General features: G+C 50.8%; 1 protein-coding gene across 4 annotated transcripts in view; it reads right to left on the bottom strand.

Moving 5' to 3' along the window:
• The window catches only part of GRIK4 (glutamate ionotropic receptor kainate type subunit 4), a 435,808-nt gene that overhangs the window by 197,309 nt on the left and 216,987 nt on the right, over positions 1-21,512 (bottom strand). For all 4 annotated transcript variants that reach the window (XM_075548795.1, XM_075548797.1, XM_075548798.1 and 1 more), the window contains exons 4-5: positions 21,113-21,278; positions 2,937-3,115 (exon numbers count right to left, since the gene is read on the bottom strand). In XM_075548795.1, the coding sequence (XP_075404910.1) occupies positions 2,937-3,115; positions 21,113-21,278 (345 nt within the window). The remainder of the gene's footprint in view (positions 1-2,936; positions 3,116-21,112; positions 21,279-21,512) is intronic.

Genomic DNA, 21,512 nt, shown 5'->3' with positions numbered 1-21,512 from the left:
CTCACCAGAAGTCCAAACTCCAAACTCACTGCCGGCAAGTGGATTCGGACTCAGAGCGACCCGCTAGGGCAGGGCGGAAATGTTCTGTGGGCCTTCCCGATTGTAACTCTTTATGGGAGTAGAAAGCCTCCTCTTTCTCGCCTGGGGCAGCTAGGAAATCAAAGCGGAAGAAAAGATAAACTGAGTCTCCCTGAGCCTCGGTCACCAGTCACTGGTCAACTTAGCTCTAAGGTTTCAGGGCCCGACACCTATGGGTGGTCTCAGGGAAGCGGACCACTGGTCCCTTGGCAGAACTATTTGTGAATAGCGATCACGAGAGACTGCGTTTCCTTCAAAGCACAGTCACCATTCCAGCCTTCCTAGAGAGCCACTGGCCAAATTGTCAACATGCTTTAAGGCAGGCACACGTTCAACTCAGTCCTTTCTTCTAGAAATGCATCAGAATAGTCAGCCCTGTGCATAAAGATTGATATATACAAAGACATGCAATGCAGCCTTATCTGTTAGAGCGAAGGATTGGACACAGCCGGTTGGTGCAGCAATAAAGAGATGGTTAAGTGAATGCCGGAGCATCCACGTGACAGGAAGTGGGCAGCGTGAAGAAGGCAGCCTTAGACAGAGATTTAAGGACCCGTGACAGCTGCACAGTGTCCAGGGCACTTCAGAAGGTTATGGGAAACAAATGAGATGAAGCAAACATAAAATTTCCCCCCGTACTTTGTCCCCAATATAATCAAGTGAAGAAAGGAGGTGACAGTGGAGATGTAATGTGTGAGGATAATTTTGGTGAAGGAAGTAAAGATGAAATCTTTAAGACAGAAAGGACAGGCACCAGAGTTTAATAGGGGTTACCTCTACGTGATGGATAAATGGATGATTTTTATTTTCTTCCACATGCTTTTCTGTCTTTTCCTAAGTATCAGCAATTAACGCGTAGCCATACCGATAAATAATAAAAAGAATTAAAGTCCAGCCCCTCATGCTGGGAGCCATGGGGGTCTTCCGACACCCGCTGCAGGGGGCGATCTCAGCGCATGGCAGCCCTGGAGGACAGTGTAGAGCTGCCCTGGGGCTTCCAATGCTGCCCGTCATTCTGGAAGCAGACTGCCTCATCTTCCTCCCCAAGAGCAGCTAGCAGATTCAAACCACCAACCTCTGATGTGAGCCGCCAGACACTTAACCAGTACACTAGCCCAGTTCCCGGTGGCGTGATGGTTATGCTCTGGGCTGGTAACCATGTGGTCAGCAGTTTGAAACCACCAGCTGCAGGAGAAAAGACAGGCCTTTCTACTCCTGTAAAGAATTAGCCCTGGAAACTCACAGGGACAGTCTACCCTGTCCCGTGGGGTCGCTCTGAGTCCGAATGGACTCCATGGCAGTGTTTGGTTTGGTTTGGGGGTGCATTTTACACTCCAGCTCCTGCAGGAGGCACTGTGCAACCTGACCGGTCCTCCAGCAGGGGGGTGGGAGCAAGTCTGGCAACTAGGCGGAGGTGCTGGCTGCCTGCTCAGCCTGAATCTCTGCTCCCCGGAAATGCAGGGGAGCTTTCCAGCTTTGATCCTTCATTGATCATAAACCCAGGTGAAATGTGTGTGTGTGTGTGTGTGTGTGTGTGTATGCACTAGTGAGAGAGAGAAAAGGGGGAAGAGAGAGACCGAGAAACAGAGAGATCGACTGGCTTTGGAGCTGTGGAAAATTACTATAGCAACGGGCTAAAGGGGCAGTCTTCAGCCCTGAGAGAACTCATTCAAATCTCTTATTAACTCTGAGACAAAAAAAATAGCTGGGGAGGGGCTTGGGAGGGAGGCGGGGAGACAATCACCCAAGTGTCTGCAGGCACCTCACAGCTTGGCAGAGGTTAAGGAGGCGCCGGGCTCCCCCACTGGAAGGCTGCAGGCTGTCTCTGAATGTGCAATTAAAATGGACTGAGAGGAGGCCCTTGTGCCCGGAGAGGCTGGGGCTGAGGAAGCAGCAGAGAGGCAGGATGCAGGCTCTGCCCTCACTGCCAGGCATGCCTGGCCCTGCCATCAGCAGGGACCCCTGTAGGTGACTCCAGGGCTGCAGGGTTTGCCGTGCACCAGGCTCCTCCGAACACAAAACCACACTCACTGCCATCGAGTCGATCCCGACTCAGTGACCCTATAGGGCAGGGTAGAACGTCCCCTGTGAGTTTCCAAGACGGCACTCTTGCCGGGAGTACAACGCCTCATCTTTCTCCCTCAGAGCAGCAGGCGGGTTCAAACTGCCGACCTTGTGGTGAACAGCCCAGCTCATAATCACTGCACCTCCAGGGCTCCTCAGGACCTGCTTTTCTTTCTCACTCTGCCTTGCTTCCCCTCGTGTGTATTCTGACTCGGGGCCAGAAGCCAACCCGTGGGGATCAGATTCAGCCTCAGGTCTGCCACTTCCAGGGCTGCGGCCTGGGATCCATTTGTAATCTCGCATCTCTGTTTCTTCAGCTATAAAGTGAAGACAGATAGCCGCTCCCAAGTCACTGAGGGGAGGGCATAGGAAAATGCCCCGGAAGCGCGTGTGTGCCGTCACAGGGCACGTGGTCAGCAGCGCACACCAGTGGGATTGTCCCGGCTAGCATGTACCACTTGGCGACAGCCTCTGCCACCAGTTCCCAAGCACCTCACTACACCAGACCCTCCCGGGAACCGGGCCTCTCCACAAAGTCAAGGTTTGGCCAGTGTCCACACTAGGGCGTGGAGTGGCAAATCTTTTCAAGGTCATCCCACAATTCTGCTTACTCCTTTCAGCTTTCGGGACTGCACCTTGAACTTGAAGCACAGGGAGAAGTTTGTCCGAGCCCATGAGCAGGGGACCCCGCAGGCTTGGAGGGATGCCCGGAGAGGGAGGGAGGGATGGAGGGAGGCAGCAGGGAGGGAAGGGTGTTCCGGGGTTCCCTCGGCCCCGCCCCGCCCGGCTCCCACCTTGAGGAGGATGGTGTGGGACATGGAGGCGTTGGCGTGGATGATGATGGTGGCTGTCTTGTCGTCCCGGATCTCCTTGAGGAGTGGGGTGGGGTCCCGGGTGTCATCCAGCATCCGGACTGAGAGGGTGTCCTTGGAGATAAGGAATTGCCGGAGCAGCTTCTCCAGGTTTAAAAGGCCTGGAGGGGGAGAGAGGAGGGAGGGCCCTGAGGATCCCAGGGCTGCCTCAGGGGACACTGGGGGCAAAACCAGGAAGCACAGGGGCTGCAGGGAGCCCTGAGTCTGGCTCCATTTCTGCTGTTGGGTTACTGCACCGCAAGTCTCTCTCAGCTCATGTGGGCTTTGGGACCCCACCAGGTGACACGGATGCCCCGCAGGGCCCACGGCCTCCCCACTCGCGCCTGGAATGCTCTCTGCAGCAGTGGTTGGCAAACTTTTGAGCCTCTTCCAGGCAATCCCGTCCCTCACAACATTTAACAATGATTGAAGAGCCACAAATATATTTCCACAGGCAAAAGAAATCACCGTTATCTGAATGATAATTTTATTCTCATTTCCCATTTTCCTTCAGAGACACATGTACGCACCAGGAGTCGCATGCGGCCTGTGAGCCCATTGGTGGGTCCCGCTGCATGGAATAAGAAGGCAGCTGCTCTGGGCGGTGTGAGAGACCTGTCCCCTCACCCCTGCGGACACCTGGGCTTTCAGACCACCAGACTTGGATTTCTGTCCCCAGTTTGACCACTTATTCCCCATGTCCCTTGGACTCAGCCCCAGTTTCTCGCCCTGCATAAAGAGAATTGTCCCCACAGATGGGCCATGAGACTGAACAGGAACACGCCCACGCTTAACCCTGTATCTCTCAACGCATGGAAACCTCCCATCCCTGGGGCAGCAAGCTCCCTAAAAGCCTTCATCTCCATTCTGGGGACAGGGCAGCTCCCCCAAGATCACACGCCTCAGAGCACAGGTCTAGCAAAACCCCTTTGAACTCCTCCAAGAGCAGGCATTATTCTGATTACAAAAGAAAAGGCTTTGAACTGCACTCCACCTGGTAACAATCTGAGGGCCAGGAGGAAATGGAAAATCGGGGTTGTGAGCTAAGGGCTCGCTGCCTCTTCCCCGCCCCCCCCCCCCAACTGCTGCCCAGGGGCCAGGGCAGGAGGGAGGGCTCCGCAATGATGCCCTGAGACAGGAGGGGCTGGGCTCCACTTTGTGAACAAGCAGGACAGGAGGTGTGTGTGTGTGTGTGTGTGTGTGTGTGTGTGTGTGTGTGCTCACACATACACACGTTTGCAAGGGGCAAGGGTACGCACTGTGTTGGAGGACGGGATTTCCCGGGAAGGCAGTGGTTTCTATTCTGCTAGAAGGAAACCTGGAGGTCTTTGTCTGTCGCCCAAAGCCCCAGGAGCAGCATCTACTGAACCCTGACCGTGCTCCACGCAATAGACGAGGAACATCTGACTTGGTTTCCCTCTTTGAAACGTCACAGAAACCAAATGCTCCGAGGCGTTGAGTTGATGCTGCTCCCAGCGACCCCAGGGGACAGAGTAGAAGTGCCCCGTGGGTTTCCGAGCCCCTAACTCTTGAGAGAACAGCCGTATATGTATAAGGGATTCTAGTCCACAGGGCTGTGGGCACACGAGGCCGAGGGACACCCAGTGCCCCCCGGACCCCCATGCCAACACACTTAGGGTTGTGGGCAGGGTGGGGTTTCTAGCCGGTAAAGGTCCTTGTGCTGCTACACTGGCTACAGGGATGCCTGGCGTCACATTTGGGAAGCCCTGGATACAAGCCCAAAGGCTCCTCCCTGCAAGGATTATTTTACCCTGGTGACTGCAGAACGTCAAAAGGTCAGCCGTGGCCAAGTGTGTTGAATAACAACTCCCTCCTTTTACAGCGAGGCTTCAGGACGTGCCTGGCCACACCGGGACAGAGTGACGCAGCTAGGGCTAGAACTCCGATGTTCTGATCCCCACCCAACCCGCTTCCCAAGAGAACAAAACACACCTGGAGGCAGCAGGCGTGGACCAGGGAGGAGAGGAGGCTCACCCAGGCTGTGTGCTGGCGAGACGGGCAGGAGGACAGCCTGGCACCGGAGGCCCAGCGTGATGGAGACTTGAGCTCTGAGAAGGAGCTGTCCACCCCAATATCCTATCAGCAGGTCCTGAGGTGGATTCCTGGGGTGCTGGAAGCCACAGCCAGGAGCGGGGAGTCCCCAAGAGGGCTGCTATTTATAAGGAGGCTTCAGAGCAGCTCAGCTCTTTGGGCAACAGGACCCCCTCGGAGACTTGTAAAGACCCATAGTTCTCTGGAGAGGCAGCCCCTCATCGGCAGCCTCCAGGCATCAAGACCTTGAGAAGTCACCTCACTTCTTCAACGACCCCCTCCCCATCTAGAAAGTGGGCATACAGAGGTGAGAGCTCACGGAGATGTTCTGGGAAAAGCATGAGAGTACCACATGCCTGTTCCTGCCGTATATTCCCTTATCAACCCACAAAGCTGCGAGGGCAGCCTTTGAGCACGCAGAACCGAGTCCGCAAGTCCAAGGCTGTTCAGTCCGCTCTCTTCCCCATCTGCCTTCTGTGGGAGACACTGTGCTAAGCACGAGGAAGAGGAGGGATCAGATAGAACCCCTGCTCCCCAAGAGCCGCTAGGCCAGTGACTTCCAACTTCAACTGCGCCCCTATTTTGTTGATCAGGAGCTCTAATATTACAATGGCTAAGTGTGTGGGGACTCCACCCCACCAGCCACTCTGGAGAACGGAAGGACTTTTAGAACTGCCCCTGATGACAGCGCAGACAGCCCTTTGGGACAGTTCTTGTCTGCTAGAGGGTAGATGTGACTCAGGAGCTCGCGGTGACCACATCTTGTTCAGCAGCCTGACATGAATCTGCCTTCTTCAGGGGTCCTCGTGCGCACTGGAGGGAACGGTCACTGCACCTTCCTCAGAGAGGACGTGAAGAGTCAAATGTGACCTGGACTAAGGTAAGAGCTCCAGACACAAAAGGCAAAAGACATAGTCCCCGGAGTGCGGGCAGGCTACCGCGGTTAGAACACTCCTAGAACCTTAGCCATCCCCGGGCTCGAAGAAACTCTGTCGGGGCAGACTATGGGACAAGGGACACACGTGGTGAGTGGGGGAGCACTGGGGCTGAAAGTGGGGAAGGAGGGGGTGGCAAAGGCAAAGCCACAGGCCCAGGTGGGGTGGCGCTGAGGATGTCTGGAGCCCTGCTTAGAAAGAGGCCGACGCCTCTGGCTGCTTCTTCAGTGGGATGCCTCAGGGCATCCTGGCCACGCCTGGCAAAGGCAGTCCATGAGCCTTTATCCCTTTAAAATTTGTAGACACTCTGAGCCCCTGGGGAGTAAGAGCCCCCCTCCCCCTTCCAGCAAGTATCAGATGATAAAGCTGGGGACTTTGCTTCACAAGCCCCAGAGCTCCCCATCCTCTGCCCTATGATGCACTGAGGAGCGTGAGGGCCCTGGGACAGGGCGGGGGGCAGCAAGTCCTCAGGGAGGTCTTGATTCGCACTTTGAGCCACCTTTCAGCTAGCCATTCTTTTTCTAACCTCCACAGACGAGACGCCCCACGAGATCAGCACAGAGGGCTCCCCCAGGCCTCTCTGTGCAGTGTCCTCACTAGTAATCAGAAAGTTATTAGGAAAACAATGACTCGCCAATGTGGTCTCCCATTCATCTCCCTCCCCATTACACCCTAACTGTCCTCACCCGCATCCCCTCCCTGAGACCTGTTCTCGGTTCCCCAGGCCTGAGCCCACCTCACTCCCCCCATGACACTCTCCCAAACTCTGAGGGGACTCGTCATCCAACCCACCTATTACAGTTCTCGGGTGCAAACCACATCAAACACTGGATAGTGTGTGTGTGTCTGTGTGTGTGCACGTGCGTATGCGTGTGCACATAACCCACTGCCATTGAGACAATTCCAACTCATAGTGACTTTACAGGACAGAGTAAAACTGCTCCCTCTGGGTTCTGAGACTTATAAATCTTTACTGGAATAAATAGCCTCATCTTTCTCCCATAGAGTCGCTGGTGGACTTGAACTATGGACCTTGCAGTTAGCATCTCCACACTTAACCCCTGGGACCACCAAGGTTTGTTTGTAGATACATACATAAATAGATACCATACCAACAAGCAAATCAATGCAGGGTTGATTCTGATTGATGACAATCCTATGGGGGACAGAGTGGAACTGTGTCCCATAGTATGCTCAACGTCTGGTATCTAGGCAACGGATCTCCAGGATGTTTCTCTGATGTGCCCCGTTGGTATGTGAACTGTCAATCCTTTTGTTAGCAGCTGAGTACTTCACTGCTTGTGCCACTCAGGGAAACCACACACACACACACACACACGTGCACAAGGATAAATTAAAAAATATGGCTATAAAATCATGGAAAGTTATATGAAATAAAAGTATTAAATTGTGAAGCTGTTCTTTTTGACATAGCTTCCCTCCCGGTCCACACACTTTCAAAGGCAGGGTTTCCCTCTCTCTACCCTTTCCTCAGAGGACTCTGCTTTTCAATTTATAGCCTGCCAAAATTGCCACCCTTGGGGACTCCCAGCGTGGTCCCTTTACCTGGTCTTTGGGTTTGGGGAGCAAACGAGGCTGTAGAATGCATGGGGAATGGGTTTCCAATGACATGCTTGTCGGGTGGTTTTGTGACCTACCGTCAGAGAACGAACAAGAACATTGTCCTGATTGAAAAAAAGAAATCCTTTGGTGCAAATTTCTGGATCTTTTTCTCACCAGTGCAGTTTTAATTTTCTTAAACCAAGCTGTCACAATCGTTTAGTATCTTTAAGAAAATCTATCCGGATTCCCCTTCTGAATCCCATAAGCCAGTTGCCATAACCTCCTGAGCTGGCCTGTCTGCCTCAAGTTTATCTGGCCTGCTGATCTCCTGGAAGCGAGTTTTGGTCGGATCTCCTTTGGACGACCTCTAAGGGGGCTAGTGGCCAGTACATCATGAAGGGAACTTGTCTGCAGTCATCCGCCGATCATAAAGACATGTTTAAACATGGTTTTGTTTGGAACGATGTATGGAATAATGCGTGCATTGCTTGGATCCCTGTACCAATACTCTAAAAACAGTTTTATTGACCTTTAATTCATATTCCATATCATTCAAGTTTGCCTATATTAAAAAGCTTGGTGCAGTCCGCATCACATTCAGTTTAAAAACACAGTCTCCACTCTGGTGCCCATTATTATTAGCTCCCCTCCTCCCCCCATCTCCGTGCCGAAACCCTCCCTCCCTCACTGCCGTTAAGTCCATTCTGAATCAGAGCAACCCCCAAGGCAGGGTAGGCTGCCTCCGTGGGCTTCTGAGAGTGCATCTCTTCATACACATAGAAAGCCCCCCCTTTCTCCCTTCCATAGCCTCAAGAAACTATTTATGTAGCTACTGTCTCTGGAGATTTACCTATCTTGGGCTTCATAAGAAGAAAAATCAATCAGTCAAACAAACAAACACAAACAAGCTCAACAACAAGACAAAACCTCAATCCAAGGAAGCAGAATTTAAAAAAAAAAGTAGAACAAGTTAAAAATAGATCAAAAGAGAAAACAAATGGTAAGTTGCTAAATTTTAACCCAATGACATCTGCAACAATCCACTTTCCAGTGCAGTGTCTGAGTGCAAGACTGTTCACAGACCTGGCCAGTGGACCAAGGGATTCAATGGAGGCTTAGTCCCTATAAGGCAGCGGTTCTCAACCTGTGTCACCACCCCTTTGGGGGGCTGAATGGCCCTTTCACAGGGGTCACCTGATTCATAACAGTAGCAAAATGACAGTGATGAAATAGCAACAAGAATACTGTTATGGTTTGGGGGGTCACCACCACATGGTGGCGGCCTGAGGAAGGTTGAGAACCGCTGCTCTAGGGGCTCTGCCAATGGTTTGGGGCTTTCACAGTCATCCATAGCCTTCAGTAGCAGTATTTCTCACTTACCCTCGTGTGGATGTGCACACACAGGTACATATGCACCGTAATCATTTCAGCGATGGGTTTTTAATTATAGCAACAGTACATGAACTCTTGGAGCTCAGTGACCTCGTCTGTGGCAATGGCAGGCAGCACCTCCTGGCCTGGCCTAGACACAGTTCATTGACAGAAGACAGTGCCTCTGTGTTTTAAGGCTGGGGGAGCAGCAATGCCAGGTCAAGGTAAGAGGCACTATGTCACAACTGCACAGCAGAAAGAAAGAGTGCCCAACCCGGAGAAGTGGAGCCTTCGGGGGCCCCTACGGGTGTCTTCTAAAGGGCAAAAGGGCCACCTTGCAGCACAGTTGCTTGTGGCAGCCTCGAAGAGTAACGCTCACGTCACGGGTGAGTAGAACTTGTAAGAGCCAGATTTCTGCTCAGTATGAGGGAGAACCTTCTTTTGGAGCTGTCTGAAGACGCAGCGGGGTGCACCAGGAGGTAGTGAGTTCCCTGTCACTGTAGGTATTTGAGTGGCTCTTGAGGAATGGTTGTCGAGAGAACTAAACCAGTGGATGGAGAGTCAATCTAGGCAGCCTTCACTGTGTTCCTGGACCAAAGGACCTAATCAGAGAGAGGCGACTTTGTCACTCTAGGCAGTAAGCGGTATCTCAAGAAGTGAAAGTGTGGCTTCGTTACACTCGGAGTATTAGGAGTTTTTCAGTTCAGTTTGGCTTTCTCCAATCGACCAGAGGCAACTGGCACCAAAGGCGTTAAAAACTGCTCTTCTCAACGTCCACCCAGCCCTCCTCTCTCTCAGGGATGCTGGGTCCGCAGCAGGCCTGTCTGCCAAGAGCAGGGTGGAGGGCGGGCGACCTGGGAGCCTATTAGTCTCACTCAGGCTGGATCGATGAGCAGATCAGCAGGCCAGCTGTTCTGGGAAGAGGAGGGAGGCCGACTTGGGCCTGGGAGGCAGCGGGCAAGAGGGGAGGAGACAGAGTCATGAGAGGTCCAGCCAGGTTTGGACATGGCCGTAAGACAGGGACACAGATTCCTAAGCAGCGGGAACCCAGGAAACCTTTATATCAAAGACACCATGAAGAACATGCCCCATTTCAATCTCCCACCGGCTCCACTGGCTGGCTCCTTTGGGAAATGCTACCATCCCAGGAGAGGCAGCGCCTTCAATCGAGTGGGCAGCACTTCAGAGGGAAGTGCTCAGGATCGAATTAGATCAGAGGGCTGTGACATTGTACATAGATCTGTACCCCTAACTCCTACTTCCCCTTCCCCGCCTGGCACAGGGTCTTAAGGGCACATTCGGAACACGGAGAGAGGAAGAGGACCTCACTGACTTCAGGCGGGAAGAGGGGCGGACTGGGAGTTTGCAGGCTTGAAAGATGTACTTTATCTGTGCCCCCACCTTGTCCTGCTCCACACCCAGGCTTGGCCCCAGGACTAGGCAGAAGGGCAGAATGAGGGAGGCAGAGGAGAGGGTGGCCGGGGATGGAGGAGCAGACCAATGCTCTCTCTGACAAGGGGCCACCGTCCTGCCTGTCTGGCTTGGCCACCCGCTATGAGGGTGCCTCTGCTTCACGTGGCTTCTTCACCTCAGGGTGTCTGTCAGCAGCTGGGGCCTCGGCTATGGTGGCCAGGCTGCACCCCTGTCCTGGGAACAGCCTCCGATGGCCACCAAGCTCCGTGACAAACACGGTTGATCTCACCCACACACCTGCCCTGGCAGGTAGGTATTACTAACATCTCCGCATAACAGCAGAGAATAACAGAGGCAGGAGAGACTCAGTGACCGAGCTCAGACCCTAGAGCCAGAGGCAAAGGGCTGAGCCAGGGTCTAAACCCCAGGTTCTCTAGCTCCAAACAGACCCACCCCTCGAGTTAGCATGGGAAGGCCTCAGTTTCCCCTAAGGGGGTAGTGTGGCCCCTCAGTTCTGTCTCTTCTCTGGTGTTAGGCCAGGAAATGAGCACTGAGTGACCTTGAAAATGGACATGGCTTCACTTTTCTTCAAGTACCTAATGAGAGTATTAATAGAGCCCGCCTTCTGTGGCTATCTTGCACTTTAAATGAGACCATTTGAAATTTAAGAAGATAATGCAAAATCCTGAGCACACTGCACAGCGCATAATTAATTGTGTAATATAATAAACAAAAGGAGCCCTCATGGGATTGTGTGTATGCATTGGGCTGCGGGCCACATGGTTGACAGCAAAACCGCCAGCAATACCTCGGGAGAAAGACTGGGCTTTCTACCCTGTAAACTTGTACAGGTTGCTATGAGTCATCACGAACTTTATGGCAGTGGTTTTTTGCTTGTTTTTTTTTCAGTTGTTTATAATCAACTAAAGCCCTCCCAGAGTCTACTGGGGGTGGCATGGGTGAAGGCCACTGCTGACCACTGCCCTCTGCCCACCTAAAACTCGTTACTGCCAAGTCAAGTCTGACTGGACGCTATGTGTGTGGAGTAGAACTTCAATGTACAGGTTTCCAGGCCTTGACCTTTTGGAAGCATGTTATCAGGCCTTCCTTCCAAGGTCCCTCTGCGGAAGTTTGAACTGTGGCGCATTGGGTTAGCATTCAAACACTGAGCTCGGGGACCCTCCACCTGGCTATCATTCCACCCCTGCCTTCCACCCCACTGCCATGGCCCACTGCCAGTCCCCAGAGCTGAGAGTGGATTAGCAGCAGTGACAGGTGTATCATGTTCTGAGCCCGCTTTCCACCCAATGACCACGAGCCTGAGGCAGGAACTCCGACTCAGAGAGGGAGGGTGACCTGCGAAATATCACACAGCTTCTAAGCAGTGGAGCAGCTTGGCTTGACTTGAATCCAGTTCTCTTTTTCACAGCACCCTCTTTTGCAGTACTTTCTCCTTGGGAGTAGGAACTTCCTGGAGATCAAAGTCTCCTCCCCGCCTTTCAACCTGGACCAGGTTTTGTGACCACAGGGACAAATACGGCAGAGCCAAACCTCACCTCACCGCATCAGGCTGCACTCCAGGTCCCAGCCCAGCCTTGTTCAAGAGGGATTCGGGTGCCCTGCCTGCCACAGAACAAAACACTGCCCGGCCCTGCACCAAGCTCACAATGGTTACTGTACTGGAGCCTTCTGTCACTGGCAGCCCTGGGTCAACCGTCTCATTAAGGATCTTCCTCTTTTTTGCTGAACCTCTACTTCACCAAGTATGATGGGGTCCTTTTTCTTCTTCTTCCCGGGAGTGGTCTCTCCTGGTAGCCTTGCTCAAAAGGAATATGTACATGTGAGGGAGGAAAGAAAGACGGGAGGAAGTGAAAGAGGGAGGGAGGGGAAGAGGGATAAAAGGAGTGGAGAGGAGGGAAGGAGGGTGGAATGGAAGAAAGCCCACATGTGGCCAGGGTGGTGCATCATCTGTACATGCCATCCTATCCAGGAACCCCGCCATCCTGGGGGCAGGTACTAGGCCCCCCAAAATCTAGAAAACCAGGAAATGAGCTAAAGAGAGGTTGTCAGTTGTCTAAAACCACGTGGGTCATAAATAAGTAGCAGAGGATGAAGGGATATGATGGGGGAACATAAGGAAGGAATGAACAAGAGAGAGAGAGAAAGAGAGAGAGAATACATACTTAGAAAGGAGCCCCCCTCCCCCGATGAAGGGCCATTTATTTGAGGTACAAAGAAACCCAGGGAACACAAGGACTCAACGGCTCTGGGGCCCTCCTGAGGGTGTCCAACATAAGCCCCAGGCGGGGCAGGGGGTCCTAGCACACTGGCCTCTGAGGTCCCAGCTCTTCTTGCAATCCCCCAACAGCCAGTGTCCTTTGCTCTGTGGGGTGACTGGCGCAGCCCCACCGAGGTCCCTAACCTCATCAGAACGAGGTCCTTGCAAAATCAGTCATTCTGGGGTTTTTTTCCCATTAAAGAAAAATAATTTAACCCACAATACAGCTCTACTTAATCCAAACCCCACTTATTAAAAATCTACTTCAGGGAAGAAGCAGACTAAGTGGCGTGATTCCCCGTGGAATCATCTTGGTTATGCCTAATTTTGATGACTGGAAAATAGAATTAGATTCTGTTCCTAATTCTACGTGCCGTGTCGCTCAGCTCTGCATTAATAAGGAAGGCAGACGGGTGTCTCCTCTGAGCTCAAGCCGCATTTCACTGCAGGCCCTCATTTTTGCATCGTTTGATTAGATTTTTAATCCTCTTTGCCCTTTTGCCCACCTTCCTTTCAATGGCCTGAGTGGGGTGGGGTGTCCTCAGTCACTGTACAGCCTAGATGGAGGGTCTCCCCAGTAGAGGTGATATCGTGTGGCTGCTAAGATGCCTCTGGACAGCCAGCTGGCCAGTCTCCCCCATGCCTGGGCAGGTGCATCCTCCCCAGGGCCTCACCTTGCACTCGGTCACCCTGCAGCCCTGCTCCAGGAGAGAAGGGGAGGCTGGCCTCTGGGATATCTGCCCTGTGAATGACACCATGTGCCAGCTGGAGCCCCCAGCTGCTACGGGCTGTGTGTGCAGAGCAAGGAGATGAAGGGGCACAGGAGAGGAAGTGCCAGTTGATGAGTTAGTGAGCCCGAGTTAGACTCTTGCCTTTGCCAGGTACCCACTGGTGACCCTTAGCATGTCCCTAACAGCTCCAAGATGCCTCCTTAAGACTAGAATGCTTTGAGGAGAAGGAGGATAGAAATGTGAAGCCACTGAAAATGTTTGGCCACTGTAAGGAACGGTGTGAAGGCCACACCACACATCACCACGCCCACTGTCATCAGTCCATTCCGACTCAGCACAAGACAAGAGCCCAGGCTGGGAGGGCACGGTACCCAGCGCCCTGTCAGCACATGGAAAATGGTTGGCAACCATCCCTGCAGCTTACTTATCAAACCTCAGCAAGTGCTGAGGGGCAGCACAAGTGCTCAGCCTAGAAGCCAGAGGGATTGTGGCTAGACACAAGAAAGAACTTCTGGTCAGGTTGTGAGCCATTGTACCAACAAGGGGGAAGACACCTGGACCATCTTTGCCTAGAGAAGTTTACAGCCTGACCTCTGCTCTCAACACCCTCTCTGTATCGGGGGACACAGGGCGGAGTGGGGAGCAGCTCCAGTTCAGTATCACTGGAGCAGAGAATCAGTGATTCCGTTATACCAGCCAGTCGTGCAAGGATGTCACAACAAGGGTGCAGCCATTCTGGCTGCGTTCCAGAAAACACCCGTGTCCTGAGGACTACTCAACGGATGTCCTTCTGGGGCCTCATGGGCAAACTTATTTGGAAAGTGATGAAGTAAATTCAGGGAGTCTCCGACTCACTCTGCTGCGACAATTCTGTACGTTGAATACATCTTTTTTAAAAGGTTTTTTTTTTTTTTTTTGCTTCCATGACTGACTTTTATTGTTGCGAAGTGCTGGCGCGTGAGTCCGAACTCATTGCCTGGTCCCGCACACTCCTTGCCCTCCTCGCTGTTTGAGCCGGCCGTTGCAGCTGCTGAATTGACCCGTCATGTCGAGACTCCTCCTCTTTGCTACGGACCCTCTGCTGTACCAAGCCTGGTGTCCAAGCTTCTCCAGAAACCGCTGTCCCCCGAAGAACGGGTCCAAAGGACACAAGACAAAATCCTGTCATGCTTACCTCCAGGGAGCATTCTAGCTATGTTCCTCCAAAAGATCGCTTATCCAACACCGTCATTCAAATGTACCCATTCTTTGGTCTTCCCGATTCCCTGGCCAGCTTTTGCACGCACATGCGGTGATTGGAAATACAGGGGGCAGGTGCATGTTAGGCTGTGCGATGACATCCCGCCTTGTCCACGAGCCTTCCTGCCATGCTGACGCCGCATCCTTCTTCCCACAGCCTGGTTACTCAAGCCATTCGTTTAGCCGACGGGGCCAATAAGAACATGAAACGATAGAACCATGATGCACACCTCTCCTGATTTTAAATCATGAGCAGTAGCATCTTGTTCTATCTGGATGACTGCCTTTTGGCTTATGCACAGGCTCTGCACAGACACAATTCAGTGTTCTGGAATTCTCACTCGTCACGGCGCTATCCATAATTTATTCTGATCCACCAGTCAACTGCGTTTACATAGTCAATAAAACACAAGCAAACATCTTTCTAGTATTCTGTGCTGTCAGCCAAAGCCCGCTTGACATCATCAGTGATAGCTCTCATTCCATGCCCTCTTCTGAATCCAATTTCAAATTCTTGCAGTTCCTTGCTACCATCAGGTAAAAATTATTTTTAATTTGACGAGCATGATTTTACCTGCTTGTGATATTAATGATATTGTTTGGTAATTTCAATATCCTATTGGATCAGTTTTTCTTTTCGGAAATCAACACAAACACTTGTCTTCGTGTGCTTCTTCCCGTCATCTGGCCAGGTACCTGCCTTCTACATTTCTTGTCATTGAACACTGAGTGCTTCCAGCCATGCACCTGATGGCTCGGCCATCTCCAGTGGTATTCTGGGAATTCCGGAAGGCTTTGTTGGGTTCATGTCGCCAGTGAAGTTTGAACTTCTTTCTTCAATCCCATTGGCTCTTAATTATATGCTGCCTCCTGAAATAGCTCAACTTTGACCAATTCTTTTTGGTCTGTATTTTATTTCTATTTTTTAAGGCTTTCTGAAGCTAGCAATACTTTGTAGAATCCTTCAATATTGAAATTCAAGTTCTTTCCGTTGGAGAAAGACTGAGCGTGGTCTTCCCTTTGGGGAAGACTCGGGGTCTTACACAGTTCACGGTACATTTCACTGTTAATGCTTTCCTTTGTCCTCTCAAACTGCTTTCGGGTCTCTGTTCAACACTTTCACCTCAACCTTTCTTCGCATTCACTTCAGATACTTTGCATTCAAGAGCAAATTTCAGAGACTTGCTGATGTTCCTTTTTACTAGTTCCTTTCTTCCTGTCTAAATTTAATGACCTTTTTCCTTCCTCTCAATTTTATGTCCTGGATGTCATCTTGTATTTTGTCTGGTCTTTGGTCACTCGTGTTCTATGCATTCTTTTAAAAAATTTACTTTAAAAGTGTCAATTTTATGTAGGTGCCACAAAGAAAGAGCGTTAGACTCAATTGCCTCAAAAGATAAACACAGAATGTCAGTATGACCAAGAATGATAGGCGTCATCACATGCAACACCCGGCTTCCCAGGGGAGGAACCAGAAGGCTTTCAGCATGGATCAGGGAGAAAAGGATGCGTTCTTTTCTTATGGAGGATAATTGTGTCATCTCTTAGAAATGATGGGTAAAAGTTCACAGGGCAAATTAGCTTTCCACTAAACAATTTATACACATTATGCTCCGTGGCATTGAGGACAATCCCCTCAATGTAACAGCACTTTTCTCCGTTTTTCCTCATTGTTGTTCTTGTTGTTAGGTGCCGCCGAGCGAGCCCACGTGGATCCCACACACAACAGAATAAAACACCGCCCAGTCCTGCGCCGCCCTCACCCCCACTCCTGTGCCCGAGCCCACGTGTCAGAGGATCTCGCTCCTCTTTTCCCTGCCCCTGCACTTTACCAACACGGTGTCCTTCTCCAAAGGCTGGTCTCTCCTAATGACATGTCTGAAGCACGTAAGACAAAGCCTCACCATCCTTGCCTCCTTCGGCTTCCCATTTCCACTAGTCCTGCCCCTCCCTGCCTTCTGTGCTTAGTTTTGGGGCAAATTCTACTGTTTTGGTCTCATCTGGTTGATTGTACTGAGAATTCCATGCTTCCCCGATGTTATTACTAACTCGATCGAATTGTATATTGGTTGGTCTGCAGAGGTGAGTTCAGTTCCAGACTTGAGGGTGTATGGGGATCACAATCTTGGGGGGAGGGTTCCACTCATTTCTTTCAGACGTATACGTCTGGTCATTTTATTTCACAATTTTGAACTTTGTTCTACATTCCCCACCCCCACCTCTCAAGGGCCTCCTAGTGGTCCTGAGCAGAGCAGTCGATAGTGGTAGCAGGGCACCATCTAGTTCTGCTGGTTTCGAGGGAGTCTCAGCTTTTTTCATTAGTGTGCACATGGTCCTTTAATACTTCAAACTAACTGTTTCCTTGAGACTTTTATTCTCTTCCTCACTCTCGATGAAGAGAGACAAACAGTTCCATCTTAGGGGGCTACGTGTGCAAGCTTTTAAGACACCCCCAGCCCATGCTGCTCAACAAAGTTGCCTTTGTGGACTGCGTGATGCCAACTGACCTAGATGGCCCAATGTATTGTGGCACCAAATCCCAAAGCCAAGTAACCCATCCTGTCAAGGGATTTGGTTATTGTTAAATTTTTCAAATCTACTTTTGAGATGGTCACCCAATTCAGATGGGATATTCTGAAGGTCATATTTTAGCTCTTGTTTTAATTTTCCTGAGTGTCACTTAAACTTGCATCTAAGCAATTTGTGGTCTGTTCCACAGTTGGCCCTGGCCTTGTGCTGACTGATGACACCGAGCTCCTCAGTGGTCTTTTTTAATAGGTTGACAATGTATCCCCCGAGGAGTAGCTGGTGAGTCTAAACCACTAACTCTGCAGTTGGCAATCCAACACTTAAACATATATTGAGTCCCGTGTATTCTACCTGACTTGGTCTACACATATAGTCCCCATTTATGCTACCAAGAAAAAGGTATTTTAAATGAATATGCCTGTGGTCCTAGGGAATTCATATCATGATCTCTGGTGGCACTTCCATCACCAAAGCCATATTGTCTAACGACTGACCCTTCTTCTTTGTTCTGACTTTCACATTCCAGCCACTAGCGATTACCAATGCATCTTGATTGCATACTTGATCAACTTCAGATTGCCAACATTAGTAAAAATCTTCCATTCTTCCATCTTTGTCCTTAGGGGTTAATGTATCCATTTGAATAACAGCTGTATTGACTGGCCTTCCTTGTAGCTACATGGAGATTGTCCTATCATTGACAGCACTGTCCTGTAGGTTAGATTTTGAGATGTTCTTTTTGACAATGCAGGCCATGCCTCTGCAATTCAATCATTTCTGGTGTAGTAGACCATACAACTATCTGCTTAAGAATGGCCAATACCAGTCCATTTCCGCCCACGAGGCCTAGGATAGCTAACTTCAAGCATTCTTGTCTTCCATTTATCTTCATAGATCCCATCTTTATTTTGTATTTGGGGGTTGGTAGCATTGTATGTAAGTATACAGATATATTTTAGCATTTTATGTAGTACATAATTACAATGGCATGATGTAAAATAAATAAACCAGCTGGTCATAAGTGTACTAGCTTGAATGTGCTGTAAGTCAAGACAACTGTAATTGTCTTGGCTACAGTGTATCGCAGAATGCTCACATTAATATGTGTTGCCAATCTCTATAGAGAGGAGAGAGAATAAAATATTATCCAAACATTTGTATTTTCTGTTTGTTTTGTTTTTTTGCCATGGAACTCTCTGGCTGCAAAACACTGATGATCTACACAGTGCTGCCCGACACGACCGTCTGTGGAGGAAGCAGTGTGTCATAGCTGGGCTGCTCATTATGGCTACTGAGCATTCCAAAGGTGGTTAGTGCGACCGAGGAATGTAACTTTCATTCTGTTTAATTCATGCATATTCAAATAGTCACCCGTGCTGGTAGGTAACTGCATTTGCCAGCGCAGGTTGAGAGGGGCCCGGTTGGAGAAGGAGGGTAGAACAATGAAGGTCAAATGCACTGTGTCCAAGAAATCTATGTTCAAATCCCAGTTCTCCCGCTTACTCATCAGGGTATTCAAACCTATGAGTCAGAAACAACTTGATGACAGTGAGTGCGAAGTTTTGAGCTGAGGAAACTCAAGTTCCTTTCTGAGTCGGCTTCCTCTTCTGTGACGGAATGATCAGACTGTTCATTCCACTCTTGTCCATCTTTGCCTGGGAATTCCAGTGCGCTCTGACTCCCTGTGACTCAATACTTATCATTTGAGTGTCTTCCTTGCTTGTTGAACAGAGGCCCTGTTTGGTTTCCCAAGGAGGCTGCTACCTTCCCGAGAGCAGAGACTGCATATTGCTCTTCTCCTCTCTCTCCCACAAGCCTCACCCTTCTCTGGATCGCCGCATGCCCGTGCATTGACTGCGCACATGTCGGCGTGTTGGTTCCTATCGGGTCCAGTGAAAAATGCCACGCGATCAGATTTCTTTCTCAAGTCTGAGTGTCTAGCTTCTCTGGTCAAATCTGAGATGCTCAACGTCCATGCCCTCAATGTATCCCAAGCCAGTTGCACCACAGGACTACCTCATCGTTGGAATTACCTTCCCTCTGAGGGCACTGCTCTGGGAGAAGCCTCCAAGGGTTCTTGAGTGGCACAGGACCACGCCCACATCCCCTCTGTGCTCCTCCAAGGTCTCCACTCCCTTCCCTGCGCCTTTCTTTGCATCCCTTGCCAATGCAGTCTCAAAGCTCTCACTGGGTTCTCTTCGGCATCCCTTCCAGATTCCTGCTCCCCTCCCCTTCTCCTTATCGAGGACACCCCATCACTTTTCTAAATATTTTTCATCCTTCAAAGTCCCAAGGCCTAGGTGCACTGCACATTTACCACTTACCATAAACTACCTTGATCTCGTTTGTACCGAGGACCTCTATTGCTGTCTCCCTGCAAGGTCGGGGCCACGGCGACTTCATGTCCCACAGAGAGCTCTGGAAGAAGCCCTGAACTGGCAACGAAAGACTTGCCTTTGACCTCAGCCTCTCCTGCATAAGTTACGTGACTTTGGGCAAATGATTTCACCTCTGAATTTCAATTTCCTTGACTATAAGATGGAAAATTCTAATACCTCCCAACTCACTGGGTCGGTGTAAGAATTAAAGAGAAGATCTAAGCACACACATAGCTATTCTGTTTCTTGAGTAACCCCAAACCCCACCGATGTAGAGCTCTGACGCTCAGTGACCCCCCCCCCCCTCCCCAGGGCAGCGCGGAACTGCTCCATAAGGCTTAGAGGCTGTTGTTGCTATGGGAGCAGACCGCCCACATCCCTCCAAGGAGCAGCTCCTGCATTTGAATCACCAACTTTGCAATTAGCAATCCAACGCTTAGCCCACTAAACCACCAAGACCCTTGCTCTCCTGGCACTGGGAGGTTATCCAGTAAATAACGCACCAGGGCCACACACTGCCACCAAGTCAGGGCCAACTGGGAGTGACTCTAAGAGGAGTGGAACTGCTACTTTGGGTGCCAGAGATGAGTAGTTAGCCTCGCTTTTCTCCTGCAGAGCTGCTGGGAGGTTCAAACCACTGACCTGGCAATCAGCAGTTCTATGCATAGCCTACTACACTACCAGGGCTTGTTAGTAAGGGACAGATGTTGAATAGATGTATAGGGAAGCATTCAGGTGTGAAGGTCTCATTAAGCTAGTGGTTCTGTCCCTCAGGAGCGAGGTGGCTTTTATTTTTGGGTGATGTTAGGGACCACCGGAGGGGCTTCAGTATGCAGAGGAATTCTGAGAGCCACGGAATCAGATTCTGATGGAAGGTGGCATAACTTGGACAGGACAGTGACCAAAGATCTGCAGGGTAAGGTGTGTGGGTAGGTAAGCTATGTTAGACCCAGCTGCCTGGGGTTCAGGCACCGGGCCTCAGTGGTAGCCAGTGGCCAGCATCTGCGCCAGACCACATGTGGGTACTCAGCTGCTACCAGGAGCACACAGCTGCACAGATTTGCTGGGAGGTACTGGTTTAAATTAGCTAAATCTCATAAACACCAAATTTATGTCCTAAATTGTCTGCGAGTCCGAGAAAATGCATTCCCCAAACCTGCACTGCAAAAAAAATGCTTTATCAGGAATTGACCTTGGACCTTGTTCCATCAGCAAAACCAGATCTCTGGGGAAGCAGCTCTTCAACCCATCAAGTACAAATGCAGCCAATTTTATTTTTCCCTTTCTCCCTCTCGCTTTGTATCTCCTTAAGAATGTGGGAATTAAGTTTGCTGATGCAAAGAGGCTTGGAGGTTGGCCACATTCTCCCCAAACCCAGATCTCTGCAAAGGGTGGACCTGGACAATTCTCTGTGTGTGTCTTACATACACACCTGTATAAACACACACACACACACACACACACACATACACACACACACACACACACACACACACGAATTCCCCAAACCCAATGGTGCTCAGACCACAGCATCTGAGGGCACCCTCCCCTTCCTGGTGTGTCTTTAGCCAGAAGGACTGGAAGCCGGAGTGGAAGCAGCCTAGACTGGACTGTGTGGAGGGGAACTTACATTCTGCTTTGGCACAGATGAGGCAGGCGGTGGTGCAGTTGAAGAAGTTCAGGATCCCGGCTACAGCCACGCTGATGTCGGTGTTGCTGGGGTGGAGGTTGAGGGTTGTGAATCTCTGGAACTGGAACTTAACAAACTCCTCTGGGGCCACTTTGAAATGGGGGACCTGGGCAGGGGCGTGAAACGGGCAGTGGGGAAGATCCAGGGTGGGTGAAAGAGGAAAAGCGCCGCGTGAGACAAAACGAAGGAGGCCGGGCGCCTGCAGAAGACCTCTGCCCGATGCCGCCTAGCTGGTGAGAGGCCAAGCTGGCAGGCCCAGGCCTCCCTCCACGCTAGGACGTCCAGGATGCCCATCCCTTGAGAACGTATAGCAAGAAGTCTTTATTCCCAGAGGAACTAT

The sequence above is a fragment of the Tenrec ecaudatus genome, chromosome 4, assembly GCF_050624435.1.
Source record: "Tenrec ecaudatus isolate mTenEca1 chromosome 4, mTenEca1.hap1, whole genome shotgun sequence".
Taxonomy (NCBI): Eukaryota; Metazoa; Chordata; class Mammalia; order Afrosoricida; family Tenrecidae; genus Tenrec; species Tenrec ecaudatus.
This window is presented reverse-complemented; position numbering and strand designations above follow the sequence as displayed.